At 39.9% G+C, this 15,910-nt stretch overlaps 1 protein-coding gene across 2 annotated transcripts; it reads right to left on the bottom strand.

Annotated features, from left to right (window-relative positions):
- Positions 1-3,613: 3,613 nt before the first annotated feature.
- C1H4orf33 (chromosome 1 C4orf33 homolog) lies at positions 3,614-15,813 on the bottom strand. 2 transcript variants are annotated; one of them, XM_027809243.2, is made up of 7 exons: positions 15,658-15,731; positions 13,459-13,493; positions 10,279-10,459; positions 8,364-8,424; positions 8,119-8,170; positions 7,815-8,014; positions 3,614-6,155 (listed from the first exon to the last, which is right to left on the bottom strand). In XM_027809243.2, exons 3-7 carry the CDS (start codon positions 10,457-10,459, stop codon positions 6,056-6,058), a joined length of 594 nt encoding a protein of 197 aa, XP_027665044.1. In that variant the 5' UTR covers positions 13,459-13,493; positions 15,658-15,731; the 3' UTR covers positions 3,614-6,055. The 2 variants fall into 2 exon arrangements, with proteins under 2 accessions (XP_027665044.1, XP_005441989.2); XM_005441932.3 differs by lacking the exon at positions 13,459-13,493 and having other exon boundaries at positions 15,658-15,813.
- Positions 15,814-15,910: the final 97 nt, after the last annotated feature.

The following is a 15,910-nucleotide window of genomic DNA, read 5'->3' as shown; positions in this document are numbered from 1 at the left end:
GTACCACCCAAGCCTCACCCTTTAAGGCAGGGGTCCTCAAACTACGGCCTGTGGGCCAGATACGTTCCCCCAGGGCCCTCAGTCCGGCCCCCGGTATTTACACACACACACACACACACCCCGGCAGGGGTTGGGGGGGGAAACCAAGCAGCCACAGATTACTTCCTGCCACTTCATCCACGTGCCGGCCCCCTGTTTAAAAAGTTTGAGGACCCCAGTTTTAAGGGGTGCATCACCTCTTACAAAGCAAGCTGTATTTAAAAGCAGTATTCCTTCAGAATTAAATATAGTGGTTTTGGAAATTTTGCAAGAGAATATCCCAGACATATAGAAAAAAACGCAAAACCCAAGAATATTCAAACCAAAAGAATATTCAGATCATTTGCATATCACAACACTATCTTTTATAGTTCAGACTGACATCTCATAGAATTTATCTTCTGTTAATTTTGTCTCAGAATTATTTATATAAATACTACTGTAGGAAAAGGAAAAAAAATGTAAATACACAGTATGGCATAGTGTTTCTCTTGATAAAGATGTCTCAAAAAAATCTAAATAAGCTACCATCAGCCTGAGTGAAACATCTTTTTTTCTAAAATCAAAAATATAGTAAGAATGAATGGATCTGGTTAAGGATAACTAGGCTGGTAACACCAAGACATAGTTTCGATAACCTTCTTCTTCCACCTAGTGGCAAGAAGCATAAAAAACAAGGTCTTTGGCAGTGCAGTCATAAGATGGTTTCAAGCACCAACTATATAAATATTCACTGACATAAGGAGGATTGACTCATGTAGAATTCTAGTTTTCATGTTGAAGTTCATAAATAATAAACATACTATCAAAAGAAGCTTATAAATGCACTTACAAGGTTTCTTTCCAAAATTCTAAGTTCTCCTAACAGGTGAATTCTTCATTTAGGAAGCTCAGTATTTTTATTTTCCAGGTTATCTAGTCTGATCATCTTGCAAGATGCTGCAACTATCCAAATGTGCATTCTGCCTCAACTGCTCCAGTATTTACTAAGAAGATTTGAAAAAAAAAAAAAGTTACAGCAAAACAGCTCAGTATTTTATTAAACTTAGTAAATCAAGTATCACATTAGTGTATATTAAGACAGATAATTCTACTGATCTATAAACGGGGGTGGGGGGTGGGTGGGGAAGGGGTGTGGTAGCAGAATATAAAAATAGCTAAAAGCTTCTGCCAAATTATCTGGCCACGTTGGAAAAAAAGCCTATAGGTATTGAGCACCATGTAAGCAATAGAAATATATCCATTACTTCAATTAGAATTTTAATTAAGAGAAGTGTTCTCAAGCTCACATTCTGCTTCTCTTTAGGATCAACATTCTTACAACAGAACCTACTGAATAAGAAAATGAATTCAACCAGAAGTGTATTTTCAGAAGCAATGACAAATCCTTACGTTTTCAACTAACCCTGGCTTTAAACTTTAAACTTGTGGAAACTCCATCCAATGACTACTCTGTGTGGGATCTTCTCCTGAAAAAAAGAACAGGAACAGGGCAATTATTTCATCAAGTTTCAGAGGAAGGCAAAAAAAGAAAAAAAAAAGGCAGCGCTGAAAACATGATTGGATATTTATTTACATGTTAGCAGCAGGACTAACAAAACATGGCTCCTCATATAATTGTATTTTATACATACACTCTTGCCTCCTAAGCTTCTTACTTCAAGATAACTAGAGCATAGGTTTGTGACAGCACCTCACATCCTTTAAGTTCCACACATTTCCCAATTTCCTAATCAAAGTCTAAAGGTACGTGGCTGTATGTACTACAGCTGAAGTTAAGCATGCAACAACTGCTTCAAGTACTGGGCAGCACAACCACAGCATAAGGGCTAAAAGATGCTCTCTCCTTTTTCTCAGTTTGGGGTGGTATAGTGAGGAACTGCCTGCGGTTGTTCATGTCCACACATTCTGCAAGAAGCCAGTATCTTTTGAGGCTGTCTACTCCTCCTATTAATCTGAAATTGGCCAATGGATTTAAAAATTGTTGTGGAAATGGGGGAAAAGGTGATGACAACATTGCCAGAAAGGCAAGAAGGTAGTGATAAGCCAACAGCCTCCTTTCCTTAGGAATTCTAGCTAAATACCATAAAATAATTAACAATTGCCATGACACTGACATTTTCATGTGTGAAAATGTCACACTCAAGGTTATCTGAAACCTTTGCAGGGCTAAAAATAAAAAAATAAATTAAAAAAAAATCAAACACACTGCACTCCCCAGTGGGTATTCCTCCATTTCCGAAGTAATAAAATTCCTGCATCTTAGACTCAGTATGTCACATGATATAACAGGCACAAGGGCAAATATTATCCACAGGAATCATTTACAAGACAGGTTGATTATTTTTTTTTATTATTTTTTTTAAGGAAGCAATGGATAAGAAGTGCTCACAGGGTTGAAGTGCTTAAATCCATTTCAAAGTGAAACGGATTTGTGGATAAAGTGCTTTCTATCATGCAGTTCTGCATTTTATTAAATTGATATCCTACATAAAGTATATCCAGTGAGACAATTTAGAGAATTTACTTGTATTATTCTTGATACAAATCTGACATACAATACTGAATGCCTATATATATGTATGCATGTTTATACACACACACACACTGAGCTAGACTGGATTGAATCACATTCCTTCTATACCAGGATTAATAATTAACGAACATGTACTTAAATGGAACTCATGCAGAACAGAGTTTGTCTTTTCCTCATGTCATCAAAAAAGAGGCAATTCAAGAAAGACAGGCTACAACTGTACTCCACAGTGAAAAACAAGGCCTGGTTAAAAGCAGATCAGAGCAAGAGCGCTACAGACTAACTAGCTAGTCATCTTGGCAAACACTGATACCCATCTCTGCAAAGTCCTGGGAGCTCGAAGTGATGCTGGCAAGCATTGCATTGTTCATTGATGAGCCATGAATTCACTACTATCTGCCAAGTCACTGTGCTTCCATCTAACACACACCTTATGTAGAGACTCCCTCCTACAGTAAGTTTCTACTAAGGGATTAATTTAACTTTAAACCTTTAGAAACAAGTCAGTGCACAGGTTCCAACTCTGCACTCCATGAACCCGTACAGAAACCTGATGAAAGCCAGCACTTACATTTCAAACAGACTCTTAAAGCTTAGAAAAGTGAACCAACTGACAGCAGTGTGGAGTAGCATGTGCCTTGAATAAACTCTGTATAATTCCCTTTTTCAGAAGCTTCTAGCATTACATTTTGTACTGCAGAGACAATTACTTTACTTTAAATAGCTTGTTTAGGGAAAGTAATCTATTTCCCTCAAAGTTTATAATTTGCATCCAAAGTCAAATCTTAAGTAGTCAGTTTGAAGGGGGAATGAATATGAGATGAAGCCTGTGAATAAATAATTTGATTTACCATCCTTTACATACAAAATGCCATTCAATACATGAAAACATCCTTTGTAAGAAAAATAGTAAACTCATTTTGGACCTTTGCATGTGCTTTTGTGACAAACTGTTTAAAACAAAATCTGAAAGCTTAGTGAAAGTAGGTTTTTTGCATTTGAAATTTCAAAAGCAGCTTTAAGATGTCAGTATCTAGATGTTTTTAATCAACATTTATTGGATTATTCAGTATTTCAGACAGATGTCATTCTTTAGAAAACTACATGGATTGAAGGTAGAAAGGCGGCAAACAACTGAATGTACAATACTTGTAATTTTCAACAGATGGCACTTTATAGCAAGGAATCCATAGTGTCTAATTAAAAGAGAGCAAAACCAATCGGATGGCTGAGTGCAATGACATGCCAAAGCCTGCATCTGAAAAAAAACTAATATCCTTAAATTTGGAAGTACAGTTCTATAAAACAGAAAGCACAAAGAGTGAACCTAAAGCCAAACAAAACTTCTGAAGTAACAGTCTATCTCTGATACTAATCACACTGAGATGTTCTTCACAAAGGCAGGGTATTCCCAACTTTTCTCCTCAGGCAGAATTTACAAGTAGGGTTAGATTTTAAGATAGTAGAGAAAACATGACCATCAGACTACGGTTATTATTGCGTACAAGCTCAGAAGAGAACAGAGAATTCTTTTAGTAATATGACTTGGAGACCACAGTCTTGTGTAAAACTTTACAAGCACTTTGGTGTCTAAAGCTACACAGAAGATTTTTAGAATCATTTACCAACTAAATAAACAAGAAAGGCCTGGGAGCATTGCTGCCTCTGAGTTACAACCCAAGTTACACTTTTAAGTTGTCTGCCAGTATTATCTGACTGGAAGGTGCTTACTAATGAGATTCATGAAAGGCAAACAGAGAATGACAACATTTAAAGAAATCCACGGGGAGCCAACAGTTACGTTCAGTTACCTAATCGGTAGTTACAGAAAGTCACTCCTCTTGGAGACACACAGCGGAAGGACAAAAGGCAACAGATAGAAGTTGCATCATAGGAAATGGCAATTAGCTAAGTTTTCATAACAGAACTACCTGAGTATTGAAACAGGCTGCCCAGAGCATTTGAAGCTCCATCTTTCGAGTTACTCAAGACTCGACAAAGTCCTGAGCAAACTCATCCAGCTTCAACAACAGCCCTGCTTTGAGCAGGATGTTAGACTACATACAAGACGACCAGTTCGTTCCAGGAACTTGTAGGATTCCAAGCTATTCAGCAGAAAATGCTACACCAAAGGATGAGACCCAACACCAGACGCTCAGGGCATAACTCCTGAAAGATACTCCCTCAGCTATGACTAAGCCGTATTTTCTCAGACTCCCAAAACAATCCTTCTCACAAAACCAGAGAACATGACCAATTTGTACCCTGTGATGATGACATTACAAGAGGATACAGGAAGTGCTCTTTCTAGTAAAGGACTGCGGACCATGTCTTAGTCTGAATCCTCATTCTGAACTAAATCAAAGTTTGCTTTTAAAATCACCTATTTTTCAGACTGGGTAAGCTTCCCATTCTCTAAGTCAATTTATATAGAATCAAATCAGCAGCCACAATCAAGCAGCACTTACTATGCTAGACAAAAAAGGAACATCTCACTTGTAAATTCGGTGAGAGTTTACAGATTAGATGTTACCATTTAACAGTATTCAGTACTGTTAAAAATATTCATGCCCATATGTAGAAAATGTAGGCAACATACAATTAAGACTCTTTCCAACTTTACATGGCATGCAAAAAAAATTCTCATATGTCTGAGATGAATCAAGGTGATGTGACAAGGTCTTGGAACAAACCAGCTTTTGTAGGCACACAACTCTATCAAAAGACTTTATTTAACGTTATTTTTCCCAGAAACTTTTCCTGGAATACATAAAATCTTTTGTCAATTTACCTCCTGTACCTACATATCACTAAAAATTCCACACTGAATTTGAGACAGAGAGGTCTGCTAATAAAGCAACAGAGATTAAGTTCCCCCTTCAGGACTGTGAAAGGGAAAACTTCAAGTATAGGAAGGTATAGGATGAGGTAGTATTATACCTCCACAGCATCTTGTAATGCAAGTACTGGGCCACAAAATGCCATGATAGCTATATTCTTTTCTGTTCTGAAGGAGGCATCCTTTCTCCTGATTGCAATCAAAAACTTCAGGCACATAAGAATCCCATTCAACAGCCAAGAAACAAACAAGCAGCAGTGAAAATACAGCAGAAATTCAGCAACTACAGGAAACTGAAATATCCCAAGCCAGATATTAGCCTTGTCAGGTTTACAGCTCTCATGAAAACACAGATGTAATTTTAGCACATTTTTTCCCCTTCATTGGTAGGAGCAGATTAGCCCTTGCACACATGAAGAACTCCATACCCACATGAATTGAAACACAAGCCACTGCATACTTCATACATTTAGCATCAATTGGCCCAGATGCTTTACAGTTGATTTTAAGATAGATCAACGATTTTGGTTTCAAGGAAAGCCTTACTAGTCTGATATTTACAAACTCTGCTCAGAATGAAGATTTGTTTCCATACAGCTTCATCCAACCTTAATGATATAAAAATTTATGCCTCAATCCATTTAACTAGTGAGAGACTTCCATATATCTGATTCAGGCTGCTTCCAATCTTCGCCCATCAGTCCTTTCAGGTTCAAATCTTTGAAAAATTCCAGGCGATGACTGCAAAGAGAGGAGAAATAAATAATTTTAAAAAATTGTAAGTTTTGTAATATGTGTCTTAATAAAAGGCAGTGTCCTCAAAAGGTTTAATTACTCTTTATTCTCAAATTCTCCTGGACAGGAATGTAACCAGCATTCCATGTGTTCATCTTCCAAAACTTGAGTTTATAAATAAAAAACACTACTGTGTTTCTAAAAATCTCATACTGGAAAACATGGGGCAAACTCCTCGGCTATGAACAAGTATCACGCAGCACAAAGGGAAGTTAAAATGCTCACTTCTTAAACTCCCTCAAACTTACGTTTTCTGGAACTGTAGTCAGAGCAAGAGCACAGTGATATCTCCTGCTTTATCTGCACTCCAACAGAGTTAAAATTTACAACTCTCAACCAACTGAAAAATCGTATCACAGGAATACCGTTTCCTTACAGAAAAGAGGAAGACTGGATAGGATTATCAAGCTAGCAAATATATTTTTCTGTAAGACTAAAGTCTCATTTTCTTTTCAACATTAAGAATCATTTTTTGCTAAGATTTTCTCTTTTGGGCTACCATTCAGAAACAACAGAAGGAAGACAGTGAAGTTAATTGCTAATAATATTTACATTAAACAACTGCCAAACAGTAGACAGAACATCTGATAACTACACTAATCATTTAAAAAGGTAAATGGAATTCTTAGGAGGAAGTAATTTATAAGAGTAAAGACCAAGCTAAGAGCAACGAAAGTAGTAAGGAGCAACCTCTTCATATAACTGCATCTGCTACCGATGTCTGAAAAAGTCAAGGGTTTTTTTGGAAGAGGTCCTACAGAACAAACAGAAATGTATTTTTCCTGAAAAATATTACAGGCATTCTCCAGTTTACCACAGAAAAATAAAGGTAGCCATTTTTTACAGAACTGATAAAGTTATTAGCAATAGCTTAGATATTTTTTTTTTTAAATAAACAGTTGCAGAAGTTAAGTTTTTCTTAAATACAGGCAAAAGGGGTAACTTATCTAAAATTTACCTTACCTCGCTGTCATTGTATGTTGAGTAATACGTTTGTGTTACGTACTATAGTGTACACTCAAGAGGTAGCTCATTTACACAAAATGCCCAAAATAGCAGTTTTTATCAAATCATCTCAGCCTCACAGTCAAAGAAAATAAACAGGCCCAAAGCACAATTTATAAATCAAGATATTCTAGTTTTCCTGTTGGTACTGGATATCCTTTTATTATACTTCTCAATTTAATCTGCCTTTTCTAATGCTTCCATAATATGGAGTCATATGTAGAGGTGAGGTTGTTTAGAACAGTAGGGGAGAAGCAGAAGAGATTTACTGGAAATGTATTGGTGAAATTAACGCTAAATGGCATTTCAGAAGGTGCCGGAGGCAAGGAAAATGCAGAACAACCTATCTATGATTTAGCTGAGGAAGGTGATAAAACAGATGCCAATGGTGTTGAATGCACCTAGGGGATAACATAGAAACCAAGCACTAATTACAGCTATCTGCCATAGTGCTTTATACAAAGTACAATGCCGATGGATCTGGGGCTAAGGAGTATAATTACAATAGTAGTGGCACTCAATCTGAAAACCAGATCAGGTTTCTTTAAGTATTCCAAGAACAGTGAAACTGTATTACAGAAGAGCTAATTTTATGCTTACAAATCTGGTTTCTGTCCTTCCTGTAGTTCATGCTGAGGCACAGGATGAAGAGCTTCATATTTTCTTTCTTCTCCTGAGCCATGAATTGCAAATGCGTTGAATTTGTTAGTGCATGGTGGAAAATAATTCCAAGGAAGGTAAGCTTTACCCTCCCATTTGGTTTTCATTCTGGTCACCTCAAACCTTAAAGGAAGTTCTTCCTGTTAAAGGAGAGGGGGAAAAAAAGGTAACATCTTCCAAGCAGGCAACAGGCACCTAACAGTAACTAGGTTTTCTGTATGTTATGATATACTTGACCACTTACTTTCCATACTCTTCTTCTGCCAGAAAGCAGCAGCAACAAGTGTTGTCCATGACTATCAAAAAATCAGAGCACAATTTCCTTAAAATAATAGTACACAATTAGTGTGCTGTTCTGCCACAAATACCTACCTTCTCCACATAGGAACAACTTCTGTACCTAGTCTTCCTCATATATATATACACTACAAGCATTAGGACTGGAAATGCAAATTAACGTTTGTGACTTTTTCAGAGCTCTGTACTTACGGACAAAGTTCAACTTCTAAATACTGTTCAGTTCTGTCACTCAGGAAAAATGCTTCTACAACTGAAAAAAACCAAACAAACCAGGCTGTCAGTATTTTATATTAAATATTGTGCAATATCCTGAGACCTTCATATTCCACTAAAACAATTGTTTTCATGTGCCGTGCCAGGGCTTTACTAGCTGTGTACACGCTGCAGACAGCTTTCTAACCATTCAAAATGCTATGCCATAATTGTAACCTCAAGAGCTTTTATTTTTAGCGCCTATCATCATAAAGAGCTTTATAAAGCATTGTACTAATTTTATTTACAAATTCCAGCTTTGGAAACGCTCATCTCAATGCTACAGAAAAATATGGCAAGTCTACTAGCTAATCTCAGCTGTCCAAGGAGTAAGAAAAGCATCCGCACACAGCTATTTCATCTAGTATGCTTGCTGTGAACAAAGCTGACCAAGACGGAGTGATCCCAGTCAATCATACTCACAGCAGGCACTCCAGATACAGCACTTGAGTGCAGAAGTCTTGTGTTTACTGGTGGCCTGAGGATTCAGAGCACCAGAGACCAAGGAAAGGAAAAAAAGAAAGAAAAGAAAAAAAAAAGAAAAGAGGAACATACACTCACAGTAGAGCACACACCCCATAATTCAGACTGCTAAATCCCAGAAACAGTAAGAAAGCATTTAGCTCTTCAATGTTTTTTTCCTGTATATGGCTGATACTTTGGACAGGGGATTACTGTTCCAGGTGTACCTGAAATCCACATGTAACTGTTGACTCATCTTTCAAAAACACAAAGTAGAATTATAATGGTGTTTCTCACAGCAATGACATTATTAGAAAGCTTTAGTTTGAAGTAATCAATCATATCTCATTATAATTCTTTTTATCTTTACATAAGCCTATTTAGTATAATAATATCAAAGAGGTGCTGTGCTGTTTTAGTAGAGCTGTAATTGCAATAGTTCAATTATCAGGAAGTAGAGAACTGCTGGAAATGTTAAATACTTGCATTATTCAAAGCAACATGTAAAAATTACGGTATTGACAGGAAAAGAGAAACAGCATTACCATAAAAATATTCCCCATTCCACTTGGGTTCAATTTTGAATCATATTTTATGAGCTGCTATTTCTGTTTCACACCTTCCTAATTCTCCAATAGATTTTGGAAATGTGATAAAAATAAACATTATTTTAGCTATTGCTTTCTACTTCTTAAAGCAAAAGTAGAACCTATCTTTAGGATTTCACTTCTATTTACCTACTGCAAATGCATTTATATATATGTGCCAAATTTTTTTTTTTTTATATTCAAATATGTCAGGCCTCTGTTACTGCATCAGTTTTACAAACCAGAAACTAAGTTTGAGTGCCTGTACTGTTGACAGGATCAGGAAGAGTCAACCTCATCATTCTTGAAATCAATTCAGCTCATTGGACTCCATTTCTTTATGGCCACCAAGTAAGATAACATACTTCTTTTCCCAGTCATTTGTATTCTTACACTACTATTAAAACAACCACTCACCGTCAGCAGTGCAAGTGATGAAAATCAATTCACCACCTAGCAAAAGAGCATCATTCTTTATACCGTTTGGGGTAGTTTTCAGCTGAATATAGCATGAGGCTTACAGTTAAGGAGCTGTTTGAGGGCAAGGTAGTGATTACAACTAAATTCTTTCCCAGACCACTCAGGATATAATAGAAAGAAAAATTTTTACTTTACATTTCAGATTTGATCTTTAAAAGCAGTACTGTAACCAAAGAAAACAAATTAGATGTCATACACTCACAACCATTAGATCAATTTGAAAAATAATCTTCAAAGACTCTTAAGTAAAGACCAGACCTCTTAACTACAGAGGAACATCAGTGTCTACACAAACATATTTGCAGCAGAACAGTTACACTTACCTTCATAGTCCCACAGTCTACTAAAAGGTTTCCCTGGCTCTCCAAGTGGTGCTGCAGGGTCATTAAAGAAGGGAGCATTCACTTCCATTAGCAGTCCTGCACTGTCCGACTTCAGCCCAATTGTTACCGGCTCATGGCTCAAAGGTAAACCATCCCACGTGTGTTTAATTGTAAATTCCATCTTCATATACCATAAAAAAAGAGAAAAAAAGGTTCTGTCAAAGAAGATCTCAGACTCCATTTCAGCACCAGCTATACTGTTTGCTGGGCCAGGAAAAAAGCACGCATTCGTACAAAGTCAATCATCAAATGATGTTTTTAGACATCGGAAGAACTCTAATAGTTTAGCTTTATAAAGCAACTAAATAAATGGTTCCATGAATGCTTTTCATAGGTTTTTATACTTGCATAGCTACGAATCACTCTGAAGTCTTACCAAGCTTAAGGCATTTCAACTATGTACCTCAATAAACACCATCCATAACCATCAGAAGTATTTCTCAAGAGAACAAAACAAAGTCTCTGCTACATGATCTTAGATGATTTGGTAACATGAGAAAAATAGATTGAGAAAAACCTTTCAAATACAAGAAAATGAAACATTTGTCTAAAGCTTTCCTTCACGGCCACTGCAAACCAGCCAAACTAAAGGATTTCAAGGAAAACTGCAGACACATCTTGTTAAATGCATTGAACATTTGCAGAGCAGCAACAGAGAATACTGCACTCCAACAGCTGTTGCTACTTCGAAATAACTGTACAAACCATAAGAATGGCCTTAATCTATCTAATAAGCAAAAAAAACACAGAGGAGCCCAGTTTCCAACAAGTTTATGGCCCTTTATCGCTCCCCTCTTCAATATTATGAGTTCCTTCCCATCTCCACAAAAAATGATCCTTGATTGCTCCCGTCACATCTCCTAGCCATCCAAGAAGGGAACTGGCAATACATAGCCTGACTGAGAATTATGCATATGCGTTAAAGTCCTGTGAGCAGAGAAGTAGTAGCTCAGTAGCCAAGTTGTAACGACATTTCCTTCAGTGAGGAACGCTGAACTGGGTTATTTCACCTCCACTCCAACACCCATTTTCTTGGGACTCACAGGAAGGTAAGCATAACTTGCCACATTCTGCAGGTGTTAATACATGAAACAGAATGTAACCACATGCACCACGCTTCCCTATATGCCATAGCCTTGCTTTTATTAACTGTTTAAAACTAATTACACATTAACTGTGTCTCATAGCCTCTGCTACAGTCATACTAGCCAGTTTCCCTTCACTGATATTCATGCTGAAAAGCACCAGACCTCCTCTCTTCGAGTTCAAGTCGGTAAAATAGCTAGAATGATGTTAGGTAAGTAGATATACTCAGGATCAAGGAGATAGTCCTGGGACCAAACAAGTGGGACAGATTTGAGAAAATTTGAAACAACAGATTTAGCAATTAGACACCTTAATTTAAAAAGTCCAGTAAAAAAGAGAAGTCAAATACTGGGCTATCACTTTTGACAAGGTGATTTAAACAAACTGAAAACTAATTAAATTCTTATGTCAGCATTTTACCTGCATGATACACTAGACTAACATCAGGGGTGCTTTATGCAAAAGACCTGGAATAACCCTAGAAACTATAAAATACTCTACCATGATTAATGTTCGCTCCAACTCAAGTGGCAAGTTTCTGGACACAAGATGACGTAAGTTGAAAGAAGTCAGCATACAAAGCATGGGGAGGGAAGACACCCCAGTGTCCTAACAGCATTCTTAAGCCAGCAGAAACTGGCTCATAGTCCAGTATCAGCACTAACTCAGACAGGCAAAGCTATATCATCCACAGTTTAAAACAAAAAGAGAGAACTCGTAAGAAAAGGTACTCTAAGCAAATACAGCCACAGCTCTTCTGCAATAATTACAATATAGGCCACCAAACCAAAGAGCCGTATATTAAATAACAAGTCCCTTTCACAACACAAACAGCTACTGCAACATATTCAATGGGCTATTTAGCCTTAAACTGATCCAGAAAATATTAATCCACAGGAAATGTAGATGAGTGTTGTGTTTTTAATTTTCTAAGCTGCAAACACTGAGCAGCATAAGCATGAAGTATCCACAGATGGTAAAATCCTTCCTTGTGCTTTTTGAAATTAACAGGAAAATTCCTGGAAATGGAGTGCACAAGTCTTATGCACACTCACTTTCTGAAAAGACAGAATTCCGCAAGCTGGACCACTTACCCGAAAGAGTAAAATTTAAGAGTAGATGGGTACATCTAAGAAAGATAATAAAGTTTTATGAACCCATTTTATACTACACTACTAAATTAACATGTACTTACAAGTCAACACTTCCTTCTATTATTCTATGTTCAGTTTGTGCCAATATATTGCACCATTTGCATTCACTGGTCAAGGCAAATATCTGAAACACCTATTTAAAAATACTGCCTGACTTCAATAGTGTTTTAAAATAATACAGCCTTCTAATAAAAGAAGCCTGGGAAGATCTTAAAATCCAGGGAGAATTACAGGACTAGCTATTGCAACATCTGACTCAAGTAAGCTATGTGAGGCTTCTCCTTGTGTGAAAGATCTGCTGAAAATCTCAGAGAATCACAACATACCAAGTTACCAAAAAAAAAAAAAAAAAAAAAAAAAAAAAGCAGTAAAAGAACACAACCTGCTAAGGTACTTTAGATGCTACTGTAACCACAGCATCTAAAAGGAAGATGAGACACAAGATGCATCACACATTCCTATTTGTACCCATACGAGAGACAGGTACAGGTGACTTCTTTTGGTGAAAACCGTAACTCCCACAGGGGCAGCTTACATTGTACTGAAATGAACGTACTTAAAATTTAGCCCATTGTTGAAAACCAATACTACTCTTGAATAGAACATGCAATTTTTAAAAGAACCATAAAGCAATAAGGACAATTTGCAAAACATTTGTTAGCTTTTGTTAGAGGTCTACCTAGTGCTAAGAGACTGCTCAATTTACAGGAATTTCAAAGATTTTCCAAATTAATGGCCCTTGGTGCAAGTTTTAAGTTTACCACATTGCATAGATTTAGGTAAGCTGGTTACTAACATGATTTTAAACTATAATAAAACCAGCAACACACAGCAATGACGTAAAAGTAACTTAAAAGAGCAAGAGGAGACCTTTCATTACCTTTTAACGCTACACCTCAGCCAGTTGTTAATACACTGCAAAGAGGTGCAAACGCTAAATTAGTTTTACAGCAAGTACTTTCTCAGCCATTTAAAAGCACACACACTGCATGGCCTCGAGTTACACAGAACGGTCAGCACGTGGCTGATCCGCTCAGACCTCAGCCAGATGAGCCCCACACCTCACCAGCAAGGAGAAAGCTACTACTGCTTGCCGCCATAATTGCCTCTCATCTGTCCTTACAGAGGGGATTCACATCTTCTGTCCCAAAACCTACCGATGTTGGTAACAAGGACAAAACCAAGCAGGAAGTAATTACCCTGGTGTTTTCCTTAATTGCTCCAAGAGGTCTGGGGGAAGTGGTGCCAGGAAAGTTCCAAATAAATGACCTAATAGCCAAAGTGACTATTAAGCAGGTGTTTTGTTTATTCAGCACTGGGTGTGTGGGGGATTGCTCCTCCCAACATGCACACCCACTGAGCAGTTTACTAGGAATTTATAGAGCATAAACATACATATTCATGGCAAGGACATATATAGTTACAGAAGTGGAACATTTCTCAGAACACAGCCACCCCTTCTTGGGCCTGCACACTGTCTCCTGGTGGTCTTCATTGAGGGTCTTGAAGATGAAGGCTCAAAGTCTTCCTCTATACTGAACTATTTTACCTTGTCTCTTGGTGCAGGTGCAGTGTCTTCAAAGCAGTTACCCAAACCCCAAAAACAGTTCTAACCAGTGTACTTAAGATCTTAACCACAGCACTAACTCCTAATAGCCACGTCTGTTTAGGCAAGGACAAGGTCAGCAGGACACATCGGGTCATGAATCCTCTGCTGACTTATCATTTCCGTCTTAACTCTTCACTTGACTTTTTCAGTATCAGAAGGCTGGAAACCGAGCAAGAGACAGAAGCTTTTACTGCAACTAAGACTTCCACTACCAGACAGACACAAGCTCCCAGCGGGCTCCAAACTGTCCACAATTTCAGTGACACACAGCGCTACTCTCGCACACCCACGCTCGCGCAGCTGCTCTCGCTCGCACGCACACCCACGCTCGCGCAGCTGCTCGCACGCACACCCACGCTCGCGCAGCTGCTCGCACGCACACCCACGCTCGCGCAGCTGCTCGCACGCACACCCACGCTCGCGCAGCTACTCGCACGCACACACGCTCGCGCAGCTACTCGCACACACACACGCTCGCGCAGCTACTCGCACACACACACGCTCGCGCAGCTACTCTCGCACACACACACACGCTCGCGCAGCTACTCTCGCACACACACACACGCTCGCGCAGCTACTCTCGCACACACACACACACGCTCGCGCAGCTACTCTCGCACACACACACACGCTCGCGCAGCTACTCTCGCACACACACACACGCTCGCGCAGCTACTCTCGCACACACACGCTCGCGCAGCTACTCTCACACACACACACGCTCGCGCAGCTACTCACACACACACACGCTCGCGCAGCTACTCACACACACACACGCTCGCGCAGCTACTCACACACACACACGCTCGCGCAGCTACTCACACACACACACGCTCGCGCAGCTACTCACACACACGCTCGCGCAGCTACTCACACACACGCTCGCGCAGCTACTCACACACACGCTCGCGCAGCTACTCACACACACACGCTCGCGCAGCTACTCACACACACACGCTCGCGCAGCTACTCACACACACACGCTCGCGCAGCTACTCACACACACACGCTCACGCAGCTACTCTCACACACACGCTCACGCAGCTACTCTCACACACACGCTCACGCAGCTACTCTCACACACACGCTCACGCAGCTACTCTCACACACACACGCTCACGCAGCTACTCTCACACACACACGCTCACGCAGCTACTCTCACACACACACGCTCACGCAGCTACTCTCACACACACACGCTCACGCAGCTACTCTCACACACACACGCTCACGCAGCTACTCTCACACACACACACACACTCACGCAGCTACTCTCACACACACACACACACTCACGCAGCTACTCTCACACACACACACACTCGCACAGCTACTCTCTCACACACACAGAGGTTCTCACACACAGCTCCTCCAGCAACTAACAGCAGCAACATTTCCTGTAGTGCCACGCGTAAGCGCCTATCTTTAACCCATAAATTCCTCACAGAAGTTTAACAACGGATTTCTTACAGCTCCAGGCATCCGCTGCGCTCCCGGAAAGCGACCCGCCTCGACAGCAGGCCGCGCGCCTCCCGCCACAGCGCTGCCGCGCGCGCGGGGCGGGCCCGCTGCCACCTGACCCTGGCGCCGCCGGGGGCCGCTGCGGGCGGAGAGGGCGGGGCGGGGGCGGGGCCGCGGGCCCTTCGCGGGGCGCGGCGCCGGGTAACCGCTGCTGAGGCGCGAGGGTGTCGTTAGTGGGGGCCGCCGCTCGGGCCGCGTCCCT

The sequence above is a fragment of the Falco cherrug genome, chromosome 1 (assembly GCF_023634085.1).
Source record: "Falco cherrug isolate bFalChe1 chromosome 1, bFalChe1.pri, whole genome shotgun sequence".
NCBI classification, from domain to species: domain Eukaryota; kingdom Metazoa; phylum Chordata; class Aves; order Falconiformes; family Falconidae; genus Falco; species Falco cherrug.
Note: the sequence above shows the minus strand (reverse complement) of the source record. Positions and strands in the feature narration are given on the sequence as shown.